Genomic DNA, 11,896 nt, shown 5'->3' with positions numbered 1-11,896 from the left:
CACAGAAGTGATTTTCTCTTTGTCTTGGGTTTGTTTGATTAACATTAATGACACAGACTTAAGTAGGTCAATTGATGTTAAAGGAACAGTATGTAGGATTGTGGTCAAAACTGGTACTGCAATCACAAAACTTGTGGCTAAAACTGGTACTGCAATCACACAACTGGTGGCCAATACACAAAATGACAACATAAACATCAGTTGATGGCTGCAACTCCACTTTTTAAATGACAATATCCTGGCCAGACCATTGTTGTCAGTGTTATAAGTATTTGAAATGAAAATGATTTCTTAATGTCTAGTGACATATCATGGCCATTTTATGATTAAATGATATAAATATCTTACATACTGTTCCTTAAATGTCTCTTTAAGAACAAATAGCAGAGAGTGGTTTCTGACTTTAATCTATGCATACTTTAGACATAAACAAATGTTTTCATTAGAAACAGGAATACTGTGGAGATCATTTTGTTTGTATGTGTGTTTCATTTGCAAGCCATTGAAACGCATGCAAATGATAAACTTTCCCTATTTAAATTTGCGTATTAATACGCGAATCGCATGATGCGAGCCTGATGCGAACTGTGGGTCGTGATCCGATCAACTGCGATCCGTCACAGCACTACATTTTAATGACAAATTTGATTTTCACCACTACAGTTGAGGTCAAGAAAAATATTTATGACTCCATTATAAAACTATTTGACAGAGTATTACACTCAATGATATTTTAATGACAAGTTAAATTTGTATCACTGATAAAGAGTGGTCATACACAATTATAATGGCCTCATGACAGCCAATGTCAAAACCCTTGTAATGTTAACCCATAAAGCTAAGTATTTTCTTAATATTGATAATTTATCTGCTATGTCATGTTTATGACAAGTTATGTTGTCTTGGTAATGTCAAGTTGTCGTGATAAGTTATCATAACATAGACATCTCAAACAATGTCATATTTGCCTTAAAAATGACACAATAGAGCGAATGACACTTAATGACAGTATAAAATCTCCTTCATGTTCATGAAACATGTCATGTCATTCTTATGAACACCCCTTTAAGTAAAGTATTGCCAACGAGGATACAGATTTTAAGACCTGTAAAAGAGTAACGTCAATAGTAGAACTTTAGCCTAAATGTTAGCACATAGCTTTAACTAGCATATAGTGCTAACTCAACAGTCATAACTTTTTAAACATATTTTAATGTTTTTTAATGTATTTAATTTAATGTTGGGGCATAAAGCTCAACTAACACATCACAGTTGGTGTTATGTTGAGTTTAATCCGTTTTTCTGCTGTCTTTTGCATGCACGAGGTTTACATAAGGAGGAGTTAACAATCGTGTTTGAGGCTCACAATATGTTATTACCATGTACAGAACTCTTATTATTCATTTGTGCCTAGATAATTACAGTTTTACATTCTATGGCACCTTTAAAATGACCATAAAATGTAAAAATATATTGGTGATTATAATAGTATCACAGCAGCCCATAATGCAAAATACTTGCTTTCTTTGAACCAGTCTTTAAAAACTTTTTTGTGAGATTCAACAATATTTCATGTCTATCATCATGATGGGAAACATCACTGTGGTTTGAATATATACAATAGCCCTTCAACATTTTCACTTTCTCCCTCAAAAACGCAGATTGACACAAAACTGGTCACAGCATGTTTAGAGTAGCGTCACATTACAAGAACTGCGACTCTGCTGGGAAACTCATGTGGCAGAGAGCCAAGCAGGTTTTGTCATCCAGTAGTGGGTGGAGAGAGATGAGAACAGCACGACATTACGGGTAAAAGACAACACGCATTTGACTTGGCAAAAAACAATTTACTTATGTACAAGCAAAATAGGCATTTTGAGTGGGATGGTTGTACATCAGTCCACATTGGTTACTCTGTTTAAAGTGGCCATTTAAAAAACACACACACATCAGAGAGCCTGCACTGATGCTTCAGAAGAGAAGAGGTGGGATACCACAGCCGAACAGCAGACTCCATGAGGGAGGAACCCTCCATTGCACAGAGCCCTGTGTCTGAAAAAAAAAACAATTTTCACTTTTGAAATCCGGTTATCACATTTTTAAGGTAACATGTCATGCAAAAACAAAAGTTAGACCACATTATTGTTATTTCAAAGATTCAAAACCCCCAAAAATGTATTTTTGTCATTTTCTACTCACTGTCATGTTGTTCCAAGCCTGTATATGATATTTGTATTCCCAGATCTATCCATTAAACATTTATGGTGACCATGTCGGTCAAGCCAATTAAAACATTTTAAGGGACAGTATGTAAGAAATTTATATAAATGAATCATAAAATGGTACTGATATGTCACTAGACATTAAGAAATCATTTTCATTTCAAATACTTATATCACTGACAACAGTGTTCTGGACAGGATATTGTCATTTAAAAAGTGGAGTTGCAGCCCTCAACTGATGTTTATGTTGTCATGTTGTGTATTGGCCATTAGCTGTGTGATTGCAGTACCAGTGTTAGCCACAAGTGTTGTTATTGCAGTACCAGTTTAGGCCACAATACTACAAACTGTTCCTTTAAGTAGTAAAACTAATGGATTTGTTTCAAGTATTTGACACAATCAATTTGAGTGGCAACATGTTTCACTTCTTTAATTTTTTACTATTTATGTTTTTCATAAACTTGACACTCACGCGATCACTATGAACCATTAATATATAAAAACAAAGACACCAAGCTCTGTGTTCCATAGAAAAGCACAATAGTTTAGTATGACATGCAGGTGAGTAAATCATGACAGAATGTTCATTTTTCTACAAACTATTCCTTTAATACGCCATTACAGTGATTTTCCTACATAACTAGATTTAATTTGGTGTTTCATCTGTTATTACAATTTAAGGCCGATTTAATGCGTCGGACCTTAGTGGTAGCCTTTATGCCAGGGGTAGGAAACGTCAGTCCTGGAGTGGCGATGTCCTGCAGATTTTAGCTCCAACCTTGATAAAACCTTGCCTACCTGTAGTTTTCGGGTGACTCTTTAGACCTTGATTAGTTGTTCAGGTGTGCTTGATTAGAGCTGGAACTAAACTCTGCAGGACATCGGGACTGCAGGACTGACGTTGCCTACGGCTATGCGTCAGTTTTTATTTATACTTCTTTATCGTTGTTCACGTCAACATGCAATTACAAATGCAGATCGCTAGTAAGCAATGTCCACGGTATCAAGGCAAAAGCCGAAAAAGCTGCAGCTTGTTGTGTACATTTTTGGTAAAGCATCAACAGTGATGGAGGTAAATAGACTGGTACTTTTGTTGCAGCTTGAGTTGTTCAACTATTCAACTTGGTCCATCTTTGTTTTTACCCAAGGGAGGGGTTCTAACAGACTAATCACAGCTCATGCATTCTGGATAGAATTGCCACGGTGTGTTTTTTTTTTTTGGGAGACGTGCTGTACATCCGACGCTGAAGTCAGCCTTTAGGTTAATTAGATAATACGAACCCAGTCTCATGGAGATGCGTATAAATAGTGTGAAAACTCGTGCAATACCAAATTCCAATTTTGCATGCATATGATACGCCAGTCCTTCCTGTTCATTTAACCCTTGTGCATTGTTCCAATTCACTACCCTTTTGTGTTGTTCGTGGCCAAAAATGGCCACTAAATTAAACGGCTGTAAAAAATGTATCAGATGATTTTTTTTTTTTTTTTTTTTGCATAAATCCGTCAATCAACCTCTGATCAAAACTACCAAATGTTTACAAACTCTTTAATTGCCAAATTCATAGGTGATGTCACTGATTTGAGGAGGGTTACAAAATGACAGATTTTAAATATAAAAAGTGATTGTCGACTGGATTTTTTTCACCTTTTTCACAGTCTTGGGCATGCCAAAGATTAGTAAAAACATTGGCTTTGATGCATTTTTTAGTTTTTGTGACGCATCAGATTTTATTTTTTTCTCCCTTATTTATGGTTATACTCCATATAGCTCTATGTACAAGCCAGAATTTAAGCTCTGTTTTTTGCACAGGCCTACTAAAGGGTTAATGATGCCACATGGTGATCAACAGTAAAAATTACAAATTTTACCTCTTTGCAAAAGGAAAAACCACAAAGAATCAAAAATGCATGATAATAAGGTGTCATGGCTCTGCAATCAAAAAAATGTTGTTATAATGGATGTCAATGGGGCAAAAATGGCTAAAATCTAATGCTGCACAAAAACCAGAAATGCATCAAAGCCAATGTTCTCACCAATCCCCGGCATGCCCAAGACTGCGAAAAAGGTTTTGAAAAATCCAGTCCACAATCACTTTTTATACTGAAAATCTGTCATTTTGTGTGTTTTTTTCCCCAAATTAGTGACATTACTTATAAACTTGGCAATTAAAGAGTTAAAATCATGGAATTTTGTAAACATTTGGTAGTTTTAATCAGTAATGAGGGTGATTAACAGATTTATGCAAAAAAAGAAAAAAAATTAATCTGATACATTTTTACAGCAGTTCAATTAAGTGGCCATTTTTGAAAAATTTCAAAGCATTTTTTTTTAAATATGTGTAAATATAAGATTTGTCACCAAAATTCATTCATTTGCTAAAACACAGAGAAAGTTGTGGCCAAATTAAGACAAACAAAATGGCCCCAACAACACATAAGGGTTAATATGGCACATCTTTTCGTGTCGTTTTATGTATTGTTTTCTCATTGTTTTCTATTTTTTTACCACTGTCGCTTGGGTTTGGGTTTAGAACTTTTTGTTACATAAAATGACATCCTAACCCCAATTCTTACCGACCATGGCTTAAAAATAGACAAAAACATATAAGAAAACTATGTATTAAATAACATGCTGAAGCAAATCCCATATCTAACCCCAAACCCAAGCAAAAATGGTCAAAAAACAGAAAAAAATTTGAGAAACCAATAAATAAAAAGACACAAAAAGATGTGCTGTATTAAGTGAACAGGAATGACTGGCCCATCACATATGAACGCAAAATTGGAATTTGGTGTATATATATTGCACCATATATTTTCACACTTTGTGCTATTTATACACATCTACATGAGACTGGTTAGGATAATGCAGTATGTGCCCAGCTCTGAACTCCAGTTTAATCACTTACAGGTTTTTCTAGCAGATGTAGCCAGTCATTGACAGTGTTAATAAGGGTAAAAGCATCAGGAATGTTGTCCCCTTCTGAACAGAAGATCAGCACGACAGCCATAGAGATGTCTTCTGCACAGCTAAAATAAAAGAAATAAACCTCAGTCCAGGAATTTCCCATCAGTCATTCTTAGATTATCAATAAAATGTGCCAATAAAGCGGTTAAAATGTAATGGATATCTGTCTTACGTAGGCTGAAAGAAATTTTCCTAACACAAGTCACATGCAATAAATACAGCAAGGCTTATCTGACTGTTTTTGATCTGCTAGTACAAACCTGACATTTAACCATGCCTATAGAGGGTATGCACATGACGTCACCTTTGGCGAAAATGACTGCGGTTACACCCACTGAGTGGCAAAAAGTCTGAGTGACAGCATTAGCATAGCGTGAAAAATGCGTCTAAAATGGGAAAAGTAGTGTGATCGACTGTACTAACAGATTCAACAAAAATTTGGAGCGGTCTTTTTTCAGACTGCAAAAAACACTCAAAGGAGAAGAAAATCAGTAGCAGTAGCCATATGTCAGGTATGTACAATTCTGGGATAAAAAAGCCTATAAAAATACACAAATGAATACTCTTATTCTGTGTATTTGCAAAGTTTTGTCAGTGAGCCTTCATTAAAAAACATCCATTATGATGAGCCTTGTGTTTTACAAAGGTGGGATGGTTTAATATAGGCAAGACAAAATATGTCAGGAAAAGCAATGTCTGGCCATATGCCAATGTCCACAGACAACTGGTTGTTTGGCAAGTTGTTAGGTCACTGTTAAGGCCAACTAAACTCAATTTAAGCTGATAATAGTTAGTTTTACTGCCGTTTTCGTAGCAGCCGCTATGAAAACCAGCCATTTTGTTGAATGTTTTGCCACTGAAGAGGGCGAGCTCCGGCGTGGAAAAGTGACGTCGTTGCATACCCTCTATTCCCAACAATCTCTAATATATAATGAATGTTAACATTTTTGTTCACTTGCAAAACATACCAATCTGTGTAAAGGGCTTTGGTGATTCCTCCTCCAGGAATATAGAGTCGCTGCTCCGAGTCTGATATGTCGGGGAACACACTTATTCTCTCCATCTCCCTCCAGCCCAGATCCTCTACTCTCTTGCCTTCCACCTTATGAAGAGACGGCGTCAACAGGTACCGCACAGAAGTGCTGTTTAACAATAAGCAAACGTAGTTACACAACACACTTGTGGATAAAAAGCTGATCTAGGCTTTAAAGCTGGGATGTGTCATTCATTACCCAAAAAGTTGTTGGTCATCTCTCTGATAAGCATGACTGCTGGACAGAAGCACAGTTCTGAGGAATCCACAACTCTTCATCCAGGAAACAAGCAACTTTCTGAATGATTTTACCCTTGTCTATGGCAGACAATTGACACTGGTTGTTTATTGTGTTAACAAGTGGCATACTGAAACACAGACTTTATCCCTTAACAAGCAAATCCCTCCAATCACAAACCTGGATGATAGGTGCCCGTATCTGCAGTACAACCAGTTTTAAGTCACTGTGGGAGTATACTGCACAGAAACACATTCGCATCACATCAAATACTTGCATGCACATGAACACGTAACAAAAATAGACTGATATACAAGTTTAAAGGCATACATCTGCGTTAGTACTAAGTTGGGATGCATCTTCAGTAGATGTAGCATAAGGGTTATTGCCAGCCATAGGAATGAGACAGTCGGTGTGGAAGTATCCCACTCTGGGCATGTTCAGTGTTGAGATTATGAGATCCGCTGCGAGCTGCCCCACATTTCCAACAGATACTGCAGGCTATGTACATAAAATATATATATATATATATAATAAAGAAGTAAATGATCAATGTTTGTGAGATCATTGGATGCAGCTACTGTAGCTTGCACACATGCGTAACGTTACTGATGAAGTTACAAAACATACTAACGAAGAAATCGTTTACGTACCATAATCAAAGTAAAGCCTTTGAAAGAAGGAACATCATCCCCCGTTGATATAAACATTTTTTAAATGATCTTTGTCTGCTTTCAATGTAAAAGTAAAGTAATTTCACTTGATCGGTAGTGATTTTTACTTTCAGTTCACGGTACTGAGAAGGGACCTGAATCATGCCTCACAAGGATACCTCAATGCCTGATCAAAAACCTCCAAAACAGATCGCAAACATTGTTTGTGACATAAAAACATGTGTTATCCGTTTTAAACGCAAATAATAAATACAGTATAGTAATATATTTTTTTATTTTCAATAAGCGTGACGGAAATGTATTATTGTTAATTTGCCGCCTGATTAAATTACCATGTCAAAATAAAGGTCCTTCAAACTTTAGGCCTTTAGGGCATTTCCCAATCGGAAGGGATCATCATCCATATGCCCTGTTACCTTCGAAGTTTATAACCCTTTATGTGTAAACTCTAGAGGGAGTTGTGCAATTGTTTCTCGTATTAAAAAACAACAACATTATTATCTCTTTATCTGGGGTGACTGTTTATGTGGCGTGACGTCCCCTTCGCATAGACCTCTTGAAGGGGGCAATTTGCTGTATGGAAAATCCCCTGAATATGTTAAAACAAAGATCTTTAAACTGACAAGACGTGAAAGCCAAAAAGTTATCAATTAAATAAATGAATTCCGCAAATTAATTTAATAAATTAATTCGTGCCGCACCCTTATGAATCATTATATGGTTTCTATGGCAAAACATGCCAGTTCCTAAAAGGAATTAAGTTTACTATTACACTAAAAACAGTTAAAGTTTATAAGAAAACGACAAATAACTGTCACATTAATTTTATTTGCAGTGGACTGCCGAACATTGCGGTTTTCTATTTCACTTTTGACTCTTCTTTCGTTGTCATTATAGTGCTGACTGCTGATGCATTTTCACCCCAAAATGGCAGTCGCAATACATAAACGCCACCTAGTGGCGGTTACCTAAACGCATTATAGTTTCGCCTTCTAGCTAATATTTGACACGATGGCTGCGTCCAAATACCCACACTTGTGAGGTTATGTTGGACAAAACAGATAACATCGACATTAAAAAAGAACAGTGTGCAAATTGATTTTCAATTACTTATAATGCATATACATTTGCACTCGTCTGGGAAACCGCTTACAGGTTAATAAAACTGTTAAGTGTTCCATTTGTGACGATACTACTCTACTAAAATTCATTTTCCTACACGGTTAAGTATAGTGCATAGTATGTCATTTGGGACACAGCCACTGATTTGTGCACAGAACCCAGAATGCTAAAGCTCAGTGATCGCTGATTATATAAATGACCACCAGATGCCGCTACACACATACAGAAATTTGTTAAGATAAATAAATCATTTGTCCTAGTGTTGTAATGAGTTCTCAAAGTTACAGTATGTTTCAAAGTGAGGATCTCTTTAAAAATATAAGATATAACATACTATTAGCACCTATTTAGGCACCTATTTAAATTTAGCACAATATATAGTTTTGAAACGAATGTGGAAAACTAGCTGGGTAGACAGTTTGTATGCGTACACTGCATGCTTGGTTGTTTCCATTTGCAGTGTGTTTGCTTGTGACTTCAATAACCAGACTTCACCTGTGTGCTATCTATAGAGCGTTAGATAATGACCTGACAAGGTAAGAACAGAACGCTTCTGTTCACATTTGTAACACAGCATGTCCTGTAACACCACGTTTAAATGTTGTAAATATAAAAATAATACTCCTATCACATTATATTAGGGAGAGTTTTACTGAACAGATCTGCAGATACGCTGTCCACTTAGACATTCCCATTGGACAGGAAGTGCTTCTGGACCAGTGTTGTTTACATCTCTTGAACTGGTCTATATATACTTTTAAAGGGGACATTTCACAAGATTTTTTTAAAGTGTAAAATAATTCTTTGGTGTCTCCAGAGACGTTTTAACTCAAAATACCCCATAGATAATTTATTATAGCATGTTAAAATTGCCACTTTGTATGTGTGAGCAAAAATGTGCCATGTTTGGGTGTGTCCTTTAAAATGCAAATGAGCTGATCTCTGCACTAAATGGCAGTGTCCTTTTTGGATAGTGCAGATTTAGGGGGGTATTATCCTTCTGAGATCACAAGGGGAGCCAAATTTCAATAACCTATTTTTTCACATGCTTGCAGAGAATGGTTTACTTAACCACGAGATGCAGCTGCAGGAGGCAAAGGGTCTGAAAGGGTCGTTGCACTGTTTATTTTGGTAAGGTAGGTACGCGATATGTTTGTATTGATATGGATTCAGATATTTTACTTTGATGAAACATTGTGTTGCTTGTGAAATTTGTGTTCGTTAACAGATTAGCGTAACCATATAGTTACTACGTCTACACAATCGAAAGTGTGCTTTAACTAATTCTGATGTAAAACAGTTGTTTATGTTGGTTATTTTGGTAATGTTATTCACTTTGTACTGCAAAGTTATCTCACAGGTGAATGAGACATATGTGACCATCTGAACTGTGCATGTTCATGTGTTTTACCAGTAGGTGGACCCTGACTGACACCCTGCTTCCAGGCACCAGAGAACAACCATGTGATCTTAAAAGCCAAGATATTTGACCATACCCAGCATGATCTTTATCACACATTCAAACCAACTGCTTTTGGCCACTGCTTGTCTTTCACACCTGAATTTCTGCACCTTAACCACAAATGAGACAGATGAGAAAAGGAAATGAAATAATGTGTGCTGTCTGGCACGCTAGCATGCACTACACCAACTTTGAATTTAGGATATTGTGCATTGTTTTTTTCTAAATCAATTTTTTTATTTCTTAAACAAAACTCTAACGTACTCTTAAAAGAACCATTTCTTTCTTAACTTTTCATAGTGTAACCTCCTTCTCTACAAAAATCCTTTGGTAAAATAGATACGTTTTTGGATGTTAGAGGCACCATACAGTCAAAAATGGTTCTTCTGTGCCATTGTATAGCACCTTTCTGTGATGTGAACAACAACAACAACAAGAAGTATGCAAAGACCACACCAAATGATTCATGTCATATATATTATGACCATTATGTTCATGATGCACAAATACGTTGCTCAGTTTGATTCTTTATACAATTTCTGTAATTGCGGTTGGCACCAAAATACGGTTGCATTCACACACAGTGTGGTTATTTTACAGGAGGGATTTTATAAGCAAACTCACAACTGTACATTATTGAGACTCACAAACGCATTTAGATAGAAATTCTGCTGTGTGAATGGAACAGCAACTAGTTTTCTGTGACATCACCTGTCACTCTCTGCTGTTTGGTTGCTTTTTGGTTTGTAAAAATGCTTCTGCTACATGAATGTAAAACAAATTATGATCTCCTGTCAGGGTAAACAACAGCATCTATAAATAACAACCACATTCTGAGAGTAGCGTGCAGATGTGTGATATATTAAACTAAAGGAAGTCCTCCCAGTGTTGATGTCACTTTTTTGCTGACACTGCAAGACCCACATGAACTGATGTCTTCAAATGTCTTCACAGGATTAATCCTCCAAAGCCTTGTCTTTAGGACAAAGTGAGCAAAGGGCAAACCTGCACACATACACACACAGTCATAGGCACCATTCTGTAGTTGAAGAGAGAAGCCTAAACAACACCTCACCTCTGACTGAAATAGCAGCTCCTCACGCCCGTGGGGTGTAAGCTTGCGGTTAGGTAACAGATAATCACACAGAGAGCTCGGCCTTCTCATAGAGCTCTCGCTGTCCAGGCAAAAGCTGATTTTATCTGAAGATAAGAGCCGTGGCCCTGCATGGACCGGCTGACAGAGATGCCGGCTCAGAGCCAGCTGGGGGAACATTACAAGATGGACAAAGCCAGTATTTATCCATATATCATCTTATCTAACTGAGAGTCAAATTCCTTAGGAATGTATAAACCGATCTTCAATATCTCATTTAATGCTCCCCAACAGGTTAAATAGGGATCAAATTGAGACTTGTGTGTAGAAATTTTTAAGAAGATGATGACACGAAGAAGATACCAAAGTTTGAGTCAAAAGAATTCTTTGTTATGACCAGAACCACATAATTTCAAAGTCATTTTAAAGATATTTATCTATGCAAAAATCTATGGAACTGCATTTTGCATTGGCTTTTATGTGTTATCATAATACATTCTGTTTAAAATTCCTCTTAATGCATGTCTTAATTTTTCCATTTACTACAAAATTGACTTTGCACAAATAGCTAAGAATTAAAAAAGTCCTTTCCACTGGCATACGAATACCATTAGACTCCATAAGCATCATCAATTATGAAAGAAACATCATGGTGTATTACGTTTCATGCATTGTGCTTGCAAATCAAACCCTGGATATCTGGATAAGATTGCATTACATGCCTTTTGCATATGCACCTGTTTTATTATAATGCACTCATCGCTCTCTGTAACGTGAGTGCATGTGCAGACTTTGCATCTGCAGATGACTGACTCAGCATGCAGCTTTAGAAAAGTGTCTGTACGTTAAGGCTAATGAGGAGAGGCTTTGACTTCATTTTAATCTGCTTAAGTAAAGCATGGCCGCCAATGTGAGGACATCTGTTCAGGTGCTCATTCGCTGGCACACTCTCCCTATCAGGTGCATAACAATGTGATCAAGACAGTGTCTAGAAAGTATGCAGAAGTATCCAGATTGTTGCATAAATATAGTACAAATGTGACAGCTTTGTATTATTTCTATACATATGATTAAATTTTAA

At 36.6% G+C, this 11,896-nt stretch overlaps 1 protein-coding gene across 1 annotated transcript; it reads right to left on the bottom strand.

Annotated features, from left to right (window-relative positions):
- Window positions 1-1,826: 1,826 nt before the first annotated feature.
- psmg2 (proteasome (prosome, macropain) assembly chaperone 2) lies at window positions 1,827-7,351 on the bottom strand. Its single transcript, XM_073858179.1, has 7 exons — window positions 7,118-7,351; window positions 6,789-6,965; window positions 6,645-6,698; window positions 6,426-6,544; window positions 6,162-6,335; window positions 5,135-5,255; window positions 1,827-2,052 (listed from the first exon to the last, which is right to left on the bottom strand). The coding sequence occupies exons 1-7, from the start codon at window positions 7,172-7,174 to the stop codon at window positions 1,972-1,974; spliced, it is 783 nt and encodes a 260-aa protein (XP_073714280.1). The 5' UTR covers window positions 7,175-7,351; the 3' UTR covers window positions 1,827-1,971.
- Between the last annotated feature and the right edge of the window lie 4,545 nt (window positions 7,352-11,896).

The sequence above is a fragment of the Misgurnus anguillicaudatus genome, chromosome 20 (genome assembly GCF_027580225.2).
Source record: "Misgurnus anguillicaudatus chromosome 20, ASM2758022v2, whole genome shotgun sequence".
Lineage (NCBI taxonomy): Eukaryota > Metazoa > Chordata > Actinopteri > Cypriniformes > Cobitidae > Misgurnus > Misgurnus anguillicaudatus.
The sequence above is the reverse complement of the archived record's forward strand: the minus strand, read 5'-3'. Positions and strand labels throughout refer to the sequence as shown.

Bases quoted from the DNA above. Each gene is read 5' to 3' on its own strand.
- psmg2 (XM_073858179.1), bottom strand. From the start codon at position 7,174: ATGTTTATATCAACGGGGGATGATGTTCCTTCTTTCAAAGGCTTTACT. The intron at 6,966-7,117 runs GTACGTAAACGA...TTATGTACATAG, and splicing joins AAGGCTTTACTTTGATTATG to CCTGCAGTATCTGTTGGAAA. The intron at 6,336-6,425 runs GTAATGAATGAC...ATTGTTAAACAG, and splicing joins GATGACCAACAACTTTTTGG to CACTTCTGTGCGGTACCTGT.